This window comes from Alligator sinensis, unplaced genomic scaffold, assembly GCF_000455745.1.
Source record: "Alligator sinensis unplaced genomic scaffold, ASM45574v1 scaffold294_1, whole genome shotgun sequence".
NCBI lineage: Eukaryota > Metazoa > Chordata > Crocodylia > Alligatoridae > Alligator > Alligator sinensis.
The window spans coordinates 1,322,204-1,340,948 of record NW_005842305.1 but is presented as its reverse complement, the minus strand read 5'-3'; the positions used below and the strand labels follow the sequence as shown (position 1 = coordinate 1,340,948).

General features: G+C 46.8%; 1 protein-coding gene across 1 annotated transcript in view; it reads left to right on the top strand.

The window, feature by feature from the left end:
- The first annotated feature begins 9,283 nt into the window (after nt 1–9,283).
- The window catches only part of LOC112551043 (P2Y purinoceptor 2-like), an 11,111-nt gene continuing 1,649 nt past the window's right edge, over nt 9,284–18,745 (top strand). Inside the window, exon 1 of the mRNA XM_025209727.1 lies at nt 9,284–9,357. Within this exon, the coding sequence (XP_025065512.1) occupies nt 9,320–9,357 (38 nt within the window). The 5' untranslated portion in view covers nt 9,284–9,319. The remainder of the gene's footprint in view (nt 9,358–18,745) is intronic.

Below are 18,745 nucleotides of genomic sequence, written 5' to 3'. Positions count from 1 at the left end.
AACATTTTTGGTCTTCCTCAGCATTGTGCAGCTCATTTGTGGCTCAGTATTTAACAAAACCCATAATGTGTAATCATAGTAATAGCTTCTACTTCCCTTCCAAAATGTAATCTTTTACATCAGGTATGCAATAAAAGACCATCTAATGATGCAGGCTGCTTGCAATGATTTATTAGGTATTGTCCACTAACCTTATATCTTACATAAAATCTGCCTTCGCTTGGCATAGTTCCACATAAAAAATCAAGTTAATTTACTATAATGAATATGGAAAACAAAAGATATGGGTGGGTTACTTATTTAATTGGGTCATGGTGAGAAATTGTTTGGGAAAATGTACATTTAACAGTTGTTGGTTTTTTTTTAAGGAACCTAAGTGAATGCTTAGTTTTGTATAGATTTACTAGAAATGGCAACAAAATGTTTTATGTAGTGGATCATTAATGCTTGGAATCTTAATGCCAGCACCTAATCAGGGAAGATAACGAACTTCCTTACCCAAAGCTAAAGTAATCCTCTCTCCCTGCTTGGTCCCTGCTCATTGCCAGAAAAAGGTCTGCAAGTTCCAAAGCCTGCAGGTAGCTTACATTTATTCTGGGTACTGAATTCACTGGCAAGGATGTTCAGTCACTATAATGCAACAGTTCATCCAACTTTTTCCTGAAAGAAATACAGTCTTGGTCTGAAGGCTTAAAGAGAAAGAGAAAGAAAGAGAGAGAGGATCCATCCTTTCCCTTGGCAGTTTGTTAATCTTTATTGCAACACTTTTACTGGACTGCTCCCTGTGGCTACTGCCAGTCTGAGGGCAGCAGAGTTGAAGTTGCTCTCCATGGGTGTTGAGTATTGCTTCTCTTCTCCTGGTTCAAGCTTAGCAACTCTCCACACCTTGGGAGGGCAGGTTAGCACCACTGGGCAGCCCCAGCTCTGTACCAATGAACTCTGAGGCACTTTATTTTACCCTAATGTTACAAAGGCTCCATTCAGATTTTGTGCTAAGTGCTACATGGGATGATGACAGGGCTTCACTTCTTAGTGTGGGTAGTCAATGGCAATGATAACCTTTACCGTTACCTCCTGGGATGTGATGGGCTTCATCTCTCTGCAAAAGATAAGAGTCTCTTTTTTTACAGGTTGGCTGACCTCCTATGTTGGGCTTTAAACTAAGTACAATGGGGGACGGGGAGGCAGGAGATGGAGAGAGTCTAGAACCTACAAACTGTGAGACATGCAGCAGTACACCCCAGGTAAGTACCAAGGGGCCCTTTGGGCATCAGAGCTGGGGGGTACAAAAGGCATCATTCGGAGGTCTCAAGTGCCTCTATACTAATACTAGGAGCATAAGGAACAAACAGGAAGAACTCGCACTCCTGCTTGCAGACAATAACTTTAGTGGGGCTAACAGAAACCTGGTGGGACCCTACCCATGACTGGGCAGTACACATTGAGGGCTACAGGTTAGGGAGGAATGGGGGTGGGGTTGCTCTCTATGTAAAGGAACATTATACATTAGGCCTATGCGAATAGGGAACGATTCGATTCAGATTTGGCCAATTCAGATGCCAGAGATTCAATTTGGAGATCTGAATCGTTTTTCTGATTCGATTCGGCTGAATTGCTTCGGAAGATTCTGATCCGATTTGGAGATTCGGCCATAGAGTATAATGGGGAATCAATGAAATATCTATAACTTTGTTGTCTTCTGGCTGATTCAGATGAAACTTGCAGGGATGATAGCCCCTGCTGAGAGCACAATACTTGCCAGGTTTCAAGATGATAGGTGCAGGGATTTCTGGGAAACTGCACCTCAAAGTCCTGAAACAAAACTCATGTCACGTGTATGTGTTAAGCCACAGTGGGGTGAAAACTGCAGGCATGCTAGCCCCTGGTGAGGCCACAAAGCCTGCCAAGTTTCAAGGAGATAGATGCAGGGGTTTGGGGGAAACTGTACCTCAAGCTGCGGACAAGCAAAACTCGTGACATGGGTGACACTGTCCTCACTAGCTACTGTGTATTGAGTTGGTCCCTGAGTGAATCATGATTAATTGGTAATACAGTAGCTTAGCAGCCAGCCCTGCAGTAGTTCTCCCTCCTCCCTTCCTTTGTGCCCCAAGACAGACACAATTGCACAAGCACCCATGCCATGAGTTTTGCCTGTCAGCAGCCAGAGGTGCAGGTCCCCAGAACCCAGAAGCCCCTGCTCCTATCTCTTTGACAGCTGGCAGGCTTCATGGCCTCAGCAGGGGCTATCAGGCCTGCAGCTTTCACCCTGCTGCACCTTAACACACAGTATCACCCACGTCACAAGTTTTGCTTGTCCACAGCTTGAGGTACAGTTTCCCCCAATCCCTTGCACCTATCTCCTTGAAACTTGGCAGGCTTCGTGGCCTCCAGAGGGGCTACCATCCCTGCAGTTTTGACTCTACTGTGGCTTAACACGTACACGTGACATGAATTTTGCTTTCAAGAATTTGGGGTGCAGTTTCCCCCAAAGCCCTGCACTTATCTCCTTGAAACTTGGCAGGCTTTGTAGCCTCAGCAGGGGACATTATCCCTTCAGTTTTCACCCCCCTGTGCCTTAACACACACAGTATCACCTATGTCATAAGTTTTGCTTGTCAGCAGTTTAAGGTGCAGTTTACCAGAAATCCCTGCACCTATCTCCTTGCAACTTGGCAGACTTTGTGGTCTCAGCAAGCACTACCATTGCCACAGTTTTCACCCCACTGTGGTTAAAACACACATGGCATGAGTTTTGCTTTCAGAACTTTGAGGTGCAGTTTCCCAGAGACCCCTGCACCTATCACCTTGAAACTTGGCATGTATCATGACCTCAGCAGAAGCTATCATCTCTGCAAGTTTCATCTGAATAAACCAGAAGACAACAACGTTATATATATTTCATTGATTCCCCATTATACTCTATGGCTGAATCTCCGAATCACCAAATCTTTTCCAAATCGATTCAGAAGCTCTGAATCGATTTGGAAAGCCTAAAGTTTCCAGAAATTCAATTCAGATTTGTAGATTCAGTCTCCAAATAATCTGAATTGTCTCCAAATCTGAATAGTGATCTGAAGATTTGCACAGCCCTATTATACATCTACCCTAATCAAAATGTGATCAAAAGACAAGAAAGTTGAGGCATTGTGGGTTAGGATACATGGAGGTTGTGGGTAAAGGGACTCGGTGGTGGGGGTCTGCTACAGACCACCACACCAAGAGGAAAAGCTAGACTAGCACTTCTTGGGGCAGCTCTCAGAGGCCATATAGTCTAGGGATGTGGTTGTCATGGGGAACCTAAACTACCCTGACATCTACTGGGAGGAGTAGTAAACCAAATCCAACTGTTCATGTAGATTCTTAACCTGCGTGCAAGACCTTCACCTAATGCAGGAGGTATACAGTCCCACTAGGGAGAATGCCTTAGTGGACTTGGTGTTGGCTACAGGGGAGGACCTGGTAGGGGAGCTGCAGATTCGTGGTCACCTTGGGGACAGTGACCATCAATCAATCAAATTCACCATACGGTGTAGGGTGAGTAAGGTAACTAGTGGGGTGGAAGTGCTTGACTTTAGGAAGGCTAATTTCAGTGAGCTTAGGAGTCTAGTCAACAACGCACTGCAGGATAAGAGTACTGGCGAGATGGGAGTCCATGAAGGGTGGTTGTTTCTAAAGGAAGCGATCCTTTGGGGCACAGAGGGAGATAATTCCAGTATGAGGGAAAAGGGAGAAAGGAGCCAAAAAACTTCCTTGGCTAAACAGGGAAATCCGGGGGAGCCTAAGGGCAAAAAAGAAGGCATATAGGTGGTGGAAGCAGGGAGAAGCTACCAAGGAGGAGTATACCTACTTGGCCTGCACTTGCAGGGAGGCAGTTAGAAAAGCCAAAGCAACTACAGAGCTGAGGCTGGCCACACAAATTAAAGATAACAAAAAATCTTTTTTTAGGTATGTAGGAAGTAAAAGAAAGGTGCCAGGGCAGCATAGGACCTCTACTGAACAAGCGGGAGCAATTAGTGACAGACAGAGGGGACAAGGCTGAGCTATTCAATGAGTTTTTTGCCTCTGTTCCTGAACAGGGGTGAAGATAAGTCTCCTAATTGGTTCTTAGATGGGCATCAGAGGGACACCAGCCTACCATTTGTTGATGCTGACTTGGTGCAGAGTCACTTGGATGGACTGGATGTGTTCAAGTCAGCAGGCCTGGATGAGCTTCATTTGAGGGTACTGAAGGAATTGGCCGGTGTCATAGCAGAACCACTGGCACGGCTGTTTGAGGACTAGACAAGGGCCAATGTGGTCCCTATTTTCAAGAAGGGGAGGAAGGAGGATCTGAGTAATTATAGGCCAGTCAGTCTCACTTCCCTCCTTGGAAAGGTCTTTGAAAAGATTATGAAGGATCATATTTGTGGGAGTCCAGCAGGAAAAAATAATGCAGCAGGGAAACCAGCATAGATTCGTAGCACGTACATCATGCCTGACAAATCTGGTTTTGTTTTATGACAGGACCACAAAATGCTTAGACACAGGAGTAGAGGTGGATGTCATTTTCTTGGATTTTAGCAAGGCCTTCGATATGGTATCTCACCCCATTCTCATAAATAAATTAAGAGGCTGTGACATAGATGTTTACATGATCCGATGGGTGGCAAATTGGCTTAGTGGTTGCACCCAGAGAGTGGTAGTAGATGGGTCGGTATCGACCTGGAAAGATGTGGGTAGTGGGGTCCTGCAGGGTTCGGTTCTTGGACCTGTACTCTTCAACATCTTCATCAGTGAGTTGGATGTGGGTGTGAAGTGTACTCTGTCCAAGTTTGCGGACAATACTAAATTGCGGGGTGAAGTGCACACTCCGGAGGGTAGGGAACAATTGCAGGCAGACCTGGACAGGTTAGAAAAGTGGGCCGGGTCCCTTGGTGCCAGGCCATGAGATCGCGCCCCCCACATTGCATCTCGGTGCCCGGGCACCACATCACTCCCATGCCTACTGCCCAGTCCCAGCCCTCAGGGCTCCCCTTGGCGCTGAGCTGAGCTGTGCCATCAGGCCTGCAGGGCTGCCAGAGCGGCTGGGATTTGGGGGGCGAGGGGAGCAGGAGCAGGACCCCCCGCTGAAATCCAGGTTACAGGGTCGCAGTTCGGCAGCAGGGGCAAGGGATGCATTAACCCCTGCAGCTCCATGCCACTGCTCACCACGCTACGCTGCTGCCTGCCCCCCCGCTGGAGGCGGGTTCAAAGCCACCCCACAAGGCACTGTCACTGGGGTGAACATCTAACCTCCGTGCTCTACAGCTGGCAGGTTGGACATGTATCCAGGGTCATCTCATGCAGACCCTGCATGGACACACATGTCACTGTTCCCAACCCTTTCCTCATAGACGCCCCTCCAGTCTCTCCTTCACAACCCCCAGTGAAGGACCCACCACCACCTTAATGCAGCAGCATGTCCCAGGGTCTTCCTATTCTTCCTTTCTTCATGGTAAGTGTGGGCAAAATTTGGAATGGGCGTCCAAGGGAGGTGGTGCTCTCCCCTACCTTGGGGGCTGTTAAGAGGAGGCTAGATAGGCATCTGGCTGCAGCCATCTGACCACAGAGCTCTTTCCTGCCTAGGCAGGGGTCAGACCCAATGTTCTGTTGAGGTCCCTTCCGACCCTAGCATCTATGAAGTTATGAATCTAAGATGCTGGAGTGTATCATCCTCAGTCTTGTTGACAACTGGAAAGTATCAAGGAATGCAACGCACTTTCCCTTAATACTGCTTTCCAGGATTTTAAAGTCCTGGATTTAGTGGGTCATGTCTCCGGGAAACGTTAATAGTTACTTTTAGTTGTGTATCAGTCCATCTGGGCACTAGTATACAGCATTCTACCCCTTGATTGCTCTGCATTTGGGGGCATGTGCATCTCCACTGAGAATCTGATTCTCCTAGCCAACGGGATGGGCTATAGAAGTGTGCTTTCAAAGACATTATTACTAGATGTAGCTCAAGGCATACTATGATTTTCAAACATGCTTAGGCAGGGTAAAGACCAAAATCCCATTTATTTCAATGAGAGTTAAGGCTTTTAACCTGATTTAGTGCCTTAGAAAATCAAGTTAATGAGAATTCGGTGCCATTTCTAATGGTGAATCTCTCCCAGACATGCAACCATCTTATGGGTGTTTACAATGTAAGGCTTAATCCTCATTTTCTCTTTCTTTTCTAGGCTGAAGGGACTATGCTTCTTTCTCCTAGCTTTGCAAGACTACTGGTTTGAAAGGGAACAATTAAGAATGATAAAGATATTTCAGAGAAGCTAAATAACATCATCAGAAAGAATACTGGACATATACCTAGTTTTTTCAGGTCATATAGGGGAAGAAATGACAAAGATTATGTTATTTAAAGAGTGGTTTGTTTGATCAGTTTAATAAATTAAGGGAAAAAGGAGTCTTGGTTGAATCTCAGGATCAAACAGCAACTGTGCAAATGTTCTAAAGAATTTTATGAAAAAGAAATTGAGCTGTCATCAAAGATGTGTAATCTATTATAATCAGCTATTGCACATGCAATGCCTTAATCCAAAGGAGTGCAGATTACCACTTGATGCAAAGGAGTGGAGATTGCCACATTCTGAAAAAGAGCCAGAGCAAACCTAGGAATTTGCAGATTTATTGCCAATGGAGTATTTTCTAATTGGTACTTCAACTAATTTACAATCAATGGCTGAAAACAGGAAAAGTATCATTATGTAATTGTATACAACTATAAAGTATCTTTAAACAAAAAGCATGCACTTTTGATCCTCTAGAATTCTTTAAGCATGCCCAAATTAAGTTGTGGATAAAGGAGAATGAAATGATGCAGTTTATTTGGACTCAACAAGGCTCCTCTCCCAATGGGCTCTTAACCAAATTAAGTAGATGTAAGAAGTTAAGTACATATATCAGGAGCTTGATAAGCGATAGAAACAAAGTCTGGGGACAGATGGTCAGTTTTCAACATGACAATATAGTACCATGCTAGGATTGGTACTTAATACATCTACTGAGTAACTGGAAAAAAACAGGTAAGCAGAGAAATGGCAGAGGTCACTAAATTACAGAGGATGCTTAAACCTGAGAAAATTATGAGGAACTTCACAGAGAAATGGTTATGGTTACCATACTTCAAACGAGGTGAAGAAGTAAAAGAAAGGGTTCAGAGATAGGCAATGAAAATGATCAAAGACCTGGAGAGTCTTCTGTATGAGGACACCCTGCGGATATTTAGATCAGAGAAGATGAATAAACATCTGATACTGCAAGCTCCTCCAAGCTGTCAGACCTGTTTCTCCACACTAACTTCAAATGAGTGCCAAGCCAGGCACTGAGATCTGCTTTGCACTGAGCAGCTGGAAGGAGTGTACCTCTGTGAAGGAATGGGGCTAAACATACACAGAAGTAATGAGCAGCTTGGAGAATGAAAAATCCAGCATTCCTATTCATCCTCTTATAACGAAAGAACAAAATGACATTTGTTAAGGTTGTGAGAGAGTGCGTTTGAAGTTAAATAAGTGCACGAGTAATTAGTGAAACTCATTGCCACAAGTTACTGCTAAAACATCTCTCCAGAAAATGGCACAACATTCACGTGGGTAGCATGAATATCCCCAGTTACATTAGACAGGGTATTTTAGGATTAAGGTCGAAGAAGGAAAAAAAAATCATATTCTTTCATAATTGTTCACTGTCATTACTTGCATCTTCCTCTGAAAGCCCCCGGAGTAGGTGAGTCCCTGGTCCTGATTTACAATAGAAATTCATATTCCTTCCTCCCTCTTTTTATTGAAACATGACTGCCATTATGGTGTGAAGACTGGAGAAAGTGGGTGTTTCCTTTTACTCCACAGAAGCAAAGGTTTCTGCCATATCTCCTGCGGGAATGAGTTTCACAATGCCAGTGCAAGATGTTGAGAAAGATTTATCTCCTGCTGGTAATTTGTACTCTTGCAGCTGACACGTGATTTCCCCACTCCCTATATGGACATAAAAGAACCCAGTATCTTATATACAGAAGAAGAAAATGAGGAGCTACTGAGAGATCCTGGCAAAAACAAGATCATGTTTACAGTTGAGTTTATTATAAGTTTCATCATTTTAATTTCAGAAACTTCAAAGACTCTTTCTCCATTACTTGCTCTGTATCTGTAACATATTTCTACTCAAGTCCTTAATAAAAATATTTAAATATAAATGCTACAAGAAAGCTTTCCTTCTATCAGATGGTAATGCAGATTTATGGCTGGGATTCTTTTCACCTTTTAAGTGCTTTAGGGAGAATCATAGTTTTCCAAGGACACATTGATTCTAGATTGCTTTCATTCTTTCTACACTTTTAATAATTTTGGAGGGAGAGGGGGAACTAGCATTATATTATTAAAAGCCCCATTACTATAAGGAGACCATAATTTAAATAGTCCCAGGTTAAATGCTGTCAGGGGACCCTCTGTTTATAGCTTGCATACAAAAGTTTTTTTTCAGTATTTTCTTCCATCACAGACAACTATCCCTTGGTTTGATTATAAGTTGGGTATTCATTGCAATAAAGGAGAGGTTAATACCAACACTTTATGGTGTTTGAAAAACATTTAGTATGTTCATAAGGTTAAATTTGATTGTCTCTTTCACTGCTCCCTCATCTGTACAGACATAGAGGAAAATCAGCCTACATCTGTCTAGAGGACAACTTTCAACAAAAGTATCCTGTTAGTCCTGATTCTGATCATGGTGTCATTCCATTGACAGTATGGAATAATTATTCTTAGTTGCTTCAGTGTAAATCCATTCAGATTCAAGCTCTACCTACCCTGACAACCCAAATATAAACACTAAGCCAGCTTTTCTTTAACCCAGGAATTGATAGTTTTTTCTTGACTCCAGAGAGAAGTTGTACTTAGTAAGGGTATCGTGTGGTGAGTGAATTAGACCGTAAACATAATTTGATTTTTCAGCCATGAATGATATGTCTTATAGATCGTACGACATTCAGACAAATTAGAGTTTTACCATCATCTCAGCCTCCTTTTGCCTCTTTTATGTGGTTGGAGGAATGACGTGATTACTGCTATACCCAACCCAAGCCTTAACTTTTCCAGGCAGTGTGAAGTTAGTAACTGTGATGATTCAAACCGTTCTTGTGAAACCTGCTCTGGGGATGCTGCCTAGCAAAACAAATTTAGATTAATGTAGTCCAATAGTATGACATGCTACAGATTACGTGAAGCTATATTTATATAAATCAGGAAGCAATTAAAGAGAAACAGCATATTTTAGCAGAGCTACAACTCATCCACAGAGTGCCCTGATGGAGGAAACTAGCCTTGGCTGTGTTTGCAAGCAAAAGTAAGTATTTTACCAGTTTTATTTCACTGAATAAACATTAACAGCTCTTAATTAAAGTCAGGATTCCTTGGGAAGTTTTGTTTGGACTTGGTTATTCTCCATTTCTGCTTATTCTCTGACATGAAGTTGTGAAGAATTTTGTAATGAAATTTTTGTTTTATGTGATATTACTGTATTGCTATTGGAGGACACATGCATGATAATGCAGGCTATGAACTTATTCTCTTAACATGAACTATCCTTGGAGCACGGACCTGAACCGCACTATCACTCCTTCAGGCTCTTCCTCCGCCTCTGGTAGACATGTTCCAAAAGCAGAGATTCATAAATTCATAGATTGTAGGGCTGGAAGGGACCTTGGAAAATCATTGCGTCCATCGCCCTGCACCAAGCAGGGAAGACAACTGCATTCAAGTGAGTCCAGCAAAGTGACCATCCAGTTTTCTCTTGATCTCCAGGGTAGGCGACTGCACCATCTCTTGTGGGAGCTTATTCCACCATCTGAATACGCTGGCTGTGAAGAAGTTTTTCTTAATGTTGAGCCTGAAACGGTCTTCCAGGAGTTTGTGACCATTGCTCCTGGTTTCCCCCAAGGGTGCCCTGGTGAACAGTTGTTCACCAAGCACTTGATGTATGCCCCAGATGTAGTGGTAAGCTGCTACTAAGTCCCCTTTCAGCATTCTCTCCTTCAGACTGAACAGTCCAGGTCCCTCAGCTTTACATTGTATGGCTTGCTGTGCAAGTTTCTGATCAAATGGGTGGCCCTTCTCTGGACTCTCTTAAGCTTTTTCATGTCCTTGTTGAAGTGTGGCGCCCAGAACTGGATGCAGTACTCCATCTGTGGTCCCACCCGTACCGAGTAGAGTGGAAGAATCACTTCCTTGGTTTTGCTGGAGATGCATCGATTGATACACACTAGAGTATTATTTGCTAGGGCTGTGCGAAACGGCTATGTTTTGTTTCAGTTTTGGATTCGGCTGGTTTGGTGGACAGTGATTCATTTCGGTGTTTTGGATTACTGTTCTGTTTCAGTTTGGCTGAATCTGTTTTGCAGTTTTGATGCTATTTCGGTGCTGATTCAGAGATTTGGATCGGCTGGAGAGAGGCAAGCACAGCTAGGTGGCTGCAGATCCTTCTGTGGCTCCTCCAGCTATGCTTGCCTCTCCCCAGGGAGGGGTAGCCATGGGAGAAGTCCCCATGGCTTCCCTGCCCAGCCCCATCCCCTGTCCGGCCCTAGCCTCTTGGTACTTAAAAAAAAAAAAAGCCCCGCACTCACCGGCTGCAGCAGCAGCAGTCAGAGCCTCTGACAGCTCATGGCAGAGCCCCCCATGCAGTGTGGGGCAGTGGGGGGGGCAGTGGGGATTGCCCCCCCTGCCTGGCACCTGCACAGCAGCTGCCCCCTGGTGTGGGGGCAGCACTGAGTGCTGTCTGGGACCTGCGGCTGCTGAGGCTGAGCGGTACTGGGCTCTGGCTGACAGGTGGGGCTACCCCAGCTCCCAGACAGTGCACAGCACCCTGCCAAGCTGTGCTGCTCCCGTGTGATGCGACAGCTGCTGCGCGGGTGCCAAGCGGGGGATGATCCCCACTGCCCCCTGCTGCCCCCACTGCCCCATGCTGCATGGGGGGATCTGCCATGAGCTCCTAGAGGCCCTGATTGCCACTGCTATAGCCAGTGAGTGCGAGGCTTTTTCTTTTTTTTTAAAGTGCTGGGAGGCTTAGGCTGGGCAGGGGATGGGCCCAATCAGGGAAGCCATGGGGGCTTCTTCAGTGGCTCCCCCCACCCAGGGAGAGGCAGGCACAGTCAGAGAAGCTGTGGAGAAGCCCCCATGGCTGCCCTGCCTGGCTCCACCCCCAGGCTACTGGAACTTAAAAAATTAAGAAGTCCTGCATTTACTGGCTTCAGAAGCAGTGATCAAGGCCTCTGAGGGCTTGTGGCAGAGCTCCTGCATGCAGCGCAGGGGAATGGGTGGCAGCAGGGATGCCCCCCCCCCGTTTGGCACCCACGCAGCAGCTGTTGCATCGTGCAGGTACAGCATGGCTTGGCAGGGTGCTGCACACTGTCTGGAAGCTAGGGCAGCTCCACCTGTCAGCCAGAGCCTGGAACTACTCAGCTGCAGCTCCCAGACAGTGTGCAGCACCCTGCCGAGCTGCACTGCACCTGTGCAATATGACAGCTGCCATGCGGGTGCCAAGCAAGGGGGGGCAATCCCCGCTGCCCCCCACTGCTCTGCGCTGTGTGCAGAGGCTCTGCCATGAGCCCTCAGAGGCCCTGATCACTGCTGCTGCAGCCAGTGAGTGCAGGGCCTTTTATTTATTTATTTATTTTTAAAGTGCTGGGAGGCTAGGTCCGGGCGGGAGGTGGGGCCAGCTGCATGCAAGGGCTCTGCTTCTGCCCCGGTGTGCCATGGGAGAAGTCCCCATGGCTGCCTTGCCTGGCCCGGCCCCATCCCCTGCCTGGCCCAACCTCTCAGCATTTTAAAAGGAGGGCTGCAGGGTTGTGCTGGACTATTTCCAGAATGCGCCTCTGAAAAAATTCCAAAAAGTTTTGGATGGTTTCATTTTGGTGTTTTTGGGTGCCGAAATGGGCTGAAACATCTTTGAAATGAAACGGCTGCCGTAATGTCGCACAGACCTATAATTTGCCCTGCTGGCTACAGCGTTGCACTGCCAGCTCATGTTCATACTGTGGTCTATTATTACCCTGAGGTCCTTTTCATTTTTAGTGATGATCAGGTTGGCAGCCACAGAAGCCAGCAATTGTGGTGACCCTGTTGGGGGCGGGGCACCAGCCCTGCTGACAGCATTGGTGTCGGCCATTGAGGGGGCACATGCACGCCCGTGTACCCCCTACCAGTCGCCTATGGCTGCACACACCTCTTTCTTCCCTGGCCTTCCCTCCATCCCCCCAGCCCCGGCTGACTTCCAGAACCTAGTGCACAGGCATATTTTCTGAAAGATTGTGTGTGTGTGGACCTCTACAGCTCATAAAACTCATTAAGTGTCCCATCAGCTGAAATAGTTGCCCACCCCTGAGCTAGTCATCAGGAGGTCAAATTAACAAACAGCCCAGAAATGTGTAACCATCTTTGGTGGGAGATGAGAAAGTCACTAATTTTAGCTTCATTGAACACACAGAATAATATGTCAGGGTTTGCTAAACAGAAACTATTAAAGGACTAACAGGCTATTTTCAGTCTTTTAAAAGGATATTACAAACAAGAACAGTATTTATTGTTATAAAATGTGCTTGGAAATGGCATATGGCCTCTAGATGGTTATCATAAAAAATGTATGATTACAGCAGATACCAGTGTGGCCCAGTTCCAGTTATTTAGTGTTTAAAATTGGCTTCCAAAGGTTGCAACTTTAATACTCCTGATAAATACAAATACAAAGGCTGACACTCCTGGTGGAGGCCATGATGGCCTTGCTAGCAGGACTGGAACTACTTTTCTTACAGGCAACTTTGGCAGCCTCACAGGCTTCTGTAAAGAAGAGTGTTTATGACAAAAGAAGAAAGGTGATCAAAGGAGAAGCTAAAGACCAATTACATGGACTAGATCAGTGATTTTTAAATTCAGGGCACTGCTCTGTAACATTTATTAATTTGACAGAACTCTGGTTGAGAACTACTGCTGTGCTGCCTCAGCTTACTTCATTGGGTCTCACCTGGTTGCTGCTGCCACCATGGACAACTGAACTTGCCCTGGAAAGGGCTACAGCACTAGTGGATGCTTCTTCCTGCATTATGGTTATCTGAAAAGCCTAAAGCAGGCAGGAGAACCCACTCTTGCCATAGCCTTTTCTGATCTGTCACCCCCATGCTACCTGTATCACACACCTCTATTTCCAGGAGACAACATGCGGGGTCAGACAAGGAAGAACTGTAGCAGGACTGGGCACTCCTACCCTTCTGGTTTATCAGATAACCCTAATGCATCTGCTTTTTTTTTGCTGTGGCTTTTCCTGATCTGGCTGTGCAAGAGACACATGGGGAAGATCCACCTGGTGGTGGTGGTGGTGCTGGTGTTAATGCCATAATGCCCTTGAAAGGGTCTCATGGCACCCTGGTTGAGAACCACTGGACTAGACATTGATGGACCTCAGTCTGCATGATGACTTGGCTCATGACAGCAAGTCATAGCAGGAGACGGCTGACTGATTAGGGAATGTGAGAAAGAAAGAAGAGAGGTATTGCGTTGCAATACCTTCATTCTAGGCCTGTGCGAATAGGGAATTATTCAATTTGGATTCAGCTGACTCAGAGGCCAGTGATTCAATCTGGAGATTTGGATCGCTGTTCCAAATCAATTTGGCCAAATCAGCTTTGGAAGATTCAGTGCCGATTAGGAGAGATTTGGAGATTTGGCCATAGAGTATAATGGGGAATCAATGAAATACCTATAGATTTGTCATTTTCTGGATGATTTAGATGAAACTTGCAAGGATGGTACCTCCTTCTGAGTGCATGAAGCCTGCCAAGTTTCAAGGAGATAGGTGCAGGGGTTTCTAGGAGACTGCACCTCAAGCTGCTGACAAGCAAAACTTGTGACATGGGTGACATTGCGTGTGTGTTAAGGCACAGGGGGTGAAAACTGAAGGGATGGTGGCCTCTGCTGGGGCCACAAAGCCTGACAAGTTTCAAGGAGATAGGCACAGGGAGTTCTGGGACCCTGCACCTCAGGCTGCTGACAGGCAACACTAGTGACATGGGTGCTTGTGCAGCTGTCTGTTAGGGCACAGGGGGGTGAAAACTGAAGACCTGCTAGGCCCTGCTGTGGCCACGAAGCCTGCCAGCTTTCAAGGAGATAGGTGCCTGGGGGTTATGGCTTCTGTGGCCCTGCACCTCAGGCTCCTGGCAGACAAAACTTGTGACATGGGTGGTTGACACTGTGTGCGTGTTAGGGTGTGCCCTCAATGGTGCTGGGGCCTCTACATGACATGGTAGTGTGCCCCAATGAGGCCTCTTCCTCCCCTACAGCCTCAGTCCAGTCCACCACTTTAAATGGCAACAGATATAAAATAACTTAGTAAGTGTGAGCACTAGCACAGTAGCACCAACAGCATCTCAGACAGCCAAACTGTGACAGAGCCCTTCTTTCCTCTCCCACAGGAGCTTCTTCTCCAGAGTGTCTGTCAAGGCGTGCCCTCACTTTCTGACCCTGTGTGCGTGTGTGAAGGTGCACTCTCACTGTGTGACTCTGTGTGTGTGTGTGTGTGTGTTTGTTAAGGTTCACCCTCACTTGTGCTGGTGGCTTTACACAACATGCTAGTGTGCCCTAATGAGGTCTCCTCCTTCCCTACAACTTCAGTCCGGGCCACCACTTTAAATGGCAACAGGTGAGACAATCTGGTATCTTTTAGTAGGCCAAGTGTATAGTTAGAGAAATGTATCTTCGCAAGCTTTTGGGTTGAAAACCCCTTTGTCAGGCTGAGGAAGCACCTGCAGTTGGTGTGTCTGCTGGTCCTGGATGGAAGGAATATTAAGGAAGCCAGAGGCTGGCCTGGCATGCAATGCAGGCAAGAAAGTCAGTCAGTGAAAATGAAAATGGAGGCATTGGGGGTGAGGAACAGGCTGGGGGAGGGGGTGGGGAGAAGGGGGATGTAGCAGCACAGGTAACACTTTTCACAGCCGGGCCTATGAACTTCACTTCATCAGCATCCTAGGTACAGAAACTCACGGACTCAATATAGATTAGACAGTGGAATTCTGACATACTGCAACCTGCTGGACATCTGACTCCCCAGACACCTCTGCATGTTCACCTGTACTGCTACATCCCTCTTCCCCTCCCACCCCAGCCTGTCCCTCACTCCCTGACACCTCCATTTCCATTTTTGCTGACTGAATTTCTTGCCTGCATTGCATGCCAGGCCAGCCTCTGGCTTCTTTACTATTCTTTCCATCCAGAACCAGCAGACACACCAACTGCATGTGCTTCCTCAGCCTGACAAAGAGTTTTTCAACCCAAAAGCTGGCATCCCAGGCAGCTAAGCTGAGCTCACCTGGAGCCTCACAACTGCACTGCAACCAGCAAGCCTCAGGTCTGTCAAAGATATGACAGGTCTGGGCTTTCCCCAGCCAGGACTGTGTGTGCATGTGGTAGCTGGAGGTTATGGCACCTCCTATCTGCCTTTCACCAGGGGATACTCCATCCTGGCATTTACAGGGCTGCTATGCCACCAGCAGTCCCACCAGGTCTCCCTGACCCTGGCAGAGTGTAGTTTTAGTGGTCATGCCCAGGATTTGGGGCTTCTTCCTTCCCCTCAGCCCCAGCCCATACCTTCAAGTTCGTCCTGGCATGGGAGCTCAGCAGGGACATGTTCTTCCCCTTCTGGCTGGTGATGCAGTGACTGCCCCCTCCAGCTCTGAGAGCGGGCCTGTAACAATAACTGGTACAAAAAAATCAAACGGAAATAGGCGCAGACTGAGTGAGGAGGGTGGCACTCAGTTCATCTGCAGGTGAAGCTTGGGGAACCCCAGCAGCAAGAGCTTCACCTTCAAGAACAGCAGCTGCTCCACCCAACCAGGAACCAAGCAGGTGCAGTGGGGTGTCACAACATCCCCAGCAATGCTGAACACCCTCTCGCTTGGAACATTTGATGGTGGACAGGACAGGTGTTGCCAGGCAATTGTGGCCAGAACCTGCTACATCTGGCTTTGGCTTGCCCAGTAGGCCAAGGGGTCACAGTCCAGTGGCTCCATGTCCTCAGTGAGATAGGTAGCCACTGAAGCCTCAGTGCTACCTGCCTGAGACATTTGGACCCCAGCACTGAAGCCATGCCCTTGGCCCACATTGTCAGTGGCTGGAGTGGAAGAGACTGGATGGTGCTGGTGTTGGTGCCAATGCCAGTGCCAGTGCCTATGCCTATGCTGAGAGTGCTGGCATGGGAAAGTGGATCCCTCTCTTCCATGTCCCCTCGCCTCTGCCCTTCTGCCTCCCTGACTCTGTTGACCACCACCTGCATGCAGTGATCGAAGGTTTTGGTGCTGCCAGTGCACATGCTCCCCTTCACTCTCAGGTCACACACGCCCACCAGCATGTGGACTGTACTGGACTGCATCCATCTGTCTCCTGATTCCCTCCTTCGGCCACCTCACCAGTGCCTGCATGTCTGGTGACAGTGGCTTGCTCCAGCCAGGAACATTGATCCCCTGGAATTTTTCTATTTGGTTCTCAAGTTTTCTCACTGTGGGGATCACCTGGCTAAGAAGGGCATCAGCAGTGCTGAGGGTCTCAGTGGCCTCGGGGAAGGGCTTGAGCACCATCAAAATCTGGGAGATGGTACTCCACTTAGCTCTGTTAACAGGACCACTGATCCCGATCTCCCTGAGCAAGACGATTGCACGGAAGGCCTTCTGTAGCTCCACCAGCCTTTCCAGCATCAGGTGTGTGGAGTTCCACTGAGTCTCCACATCCTGCATGATTTTGTGCTGCCAGATGCTCAGCTCTGCTTGTTTCTCCTGCAGCATCTTGCTCCCCTTGATGCTGCAGTGGAAGTAGCCACCTTCCTGAATTTTGAAGGGCTAGAGGGGGTAGGGGGAGAGCTAGAGCTGCAAGTTCCTCCCTCAAAACATAGACCCATCCTCTTCCTGAGCACAAGCTAGGAGCTTTCGCCTGCCAGTGGAAGCAAAGAGGTGGGAGCAGTACCTGACATTCCTGCACCTGCACCACCTCCCCTGACTCCAGAAATAGGCACCAGCAGCAGAATGACCATCTCCTCCACCCCAATCTCATCTCCTGGCATGAGCCTCCCACTGCCACAGGAGGAGGTGGAGCTGGAACCAGGGGATCTGAGCGCCCTAGCTAAGGTAATTCTGAGGACTGAGGAGGAATCTGAGTTTGCGTTCTATGCCCTTCAAAGTTCCCTGAGACCCAGGTCTCCTTCTCTGGAGAGCACCTTGGAGGAAGTTGAGGTTGAGATGGAGGCTCAGGCAAGTGGCTCAGCTGAGTCAGCTCCTCCTGCTGTTGTGCCTCAGCCTGCTGAGGAGGGGGATAAGGCAGGATCCCCACCCTCAACCCAGAAGCGGAGAAGTAGTGTAGTGTGGCATCATTCTGAGGTGGCAGATGATCCCAGGTTTGCTATCTGCCAGCACTGCTAAAGGCAGATCAGCCAGAGGACCTGGCACCTGCCTTTCCAGCATGCTTCGTATTAATCTTTCCTGTGCTGGAAAATGTGTGTGTGTGTATCTGACTTCTTCTGTGTTGTGTGTGCTATGTCTTTACTCTGTGCTATGTGTGGACTCTGCTATGATGATTATGATTGATTATTAGTAACTATATATGGTGTCTTCTGTGATGTGATATGAATTTAGAATGTGAATGTGTGACTACTTCTTCTGTGTTGTGTTTTCTTTACTCTGTGTTGTGTGTGGACTCTGCTATGATAATTATGATTGATTATTAATAACTATATACGGTATCTTCTTCTGTGATATGATATGAAATAGGAATGTGAATATGTGACTTCTTCTTCTTCTGTGTTGTGTTTCTTTACTGTACTGTTCTGTGTTGTGTACCTAAAATAATATATCTTCTTTTTCTTCTTCTAGGACTCTGACTTCTGTGTTATGTGTATTAATCTCAATCTGAATCTCTATCTGACTTCTTCTGTGTTGTCTTTAGTCTGTATGTAAACTAACTATAACTAATAATATTAATAATTAATAACTATATAATCTCTTCTTCTTCTGTGAATATCTGACTTCTTCTATGATGTGTGTTAGTGTGTGTAATGTGTGCTTCCCTGCACAGTGATGGATCACACTACCAGGGAAAACACTGAACTTTCTTTTTAAAAAGTATTGGAAAAAACAGAGAACAGATATAAATTGAAAGAAATGAGTTGGATAAGTAAAGAAGAAGGATTCTTCTTGGATCCTTGAAGAAGGATTCTTCTTGGATTGGATAGGATAAGCTAAGCTATATCCTATCCAATCCTTTCTAAGAGCAAAAAGGAGCAGGCAACTGACTAAGAAGTCAAGTCAGTCCAGTACCTTTTAGACGCTGTTGCTCACTCAGACAGAACAAGCTCACAAAAGGCACAGGAAGCCTGCAGACAGAGGCTTTTATGTTGTTTCTATGTCCCTCCCCCAGACACTGTGATTGGAAAGGGACTCAGGGAGAGATCACACTCACTGGCCAGCTAGAGATGTCAGTCCTTCCTCCCCCACTCCCTCTCCCTCTTCTAAGTTTCTGTTTCCCCTGAAACACCACCTTCAAATCTCCGAATCTCCAAATCTTTTCCAAATTGATTCAGAGGCTCCAAATTGATTCAGAAAGTTTTAAGCTTCTAATGATTCAATTCAGATTTGGAGATTTGGCCTCTGAATCAGGCTGAATCTTCTCCAAATTGAATCAGAGCTGAAGCTTCGCACAGCCCTACC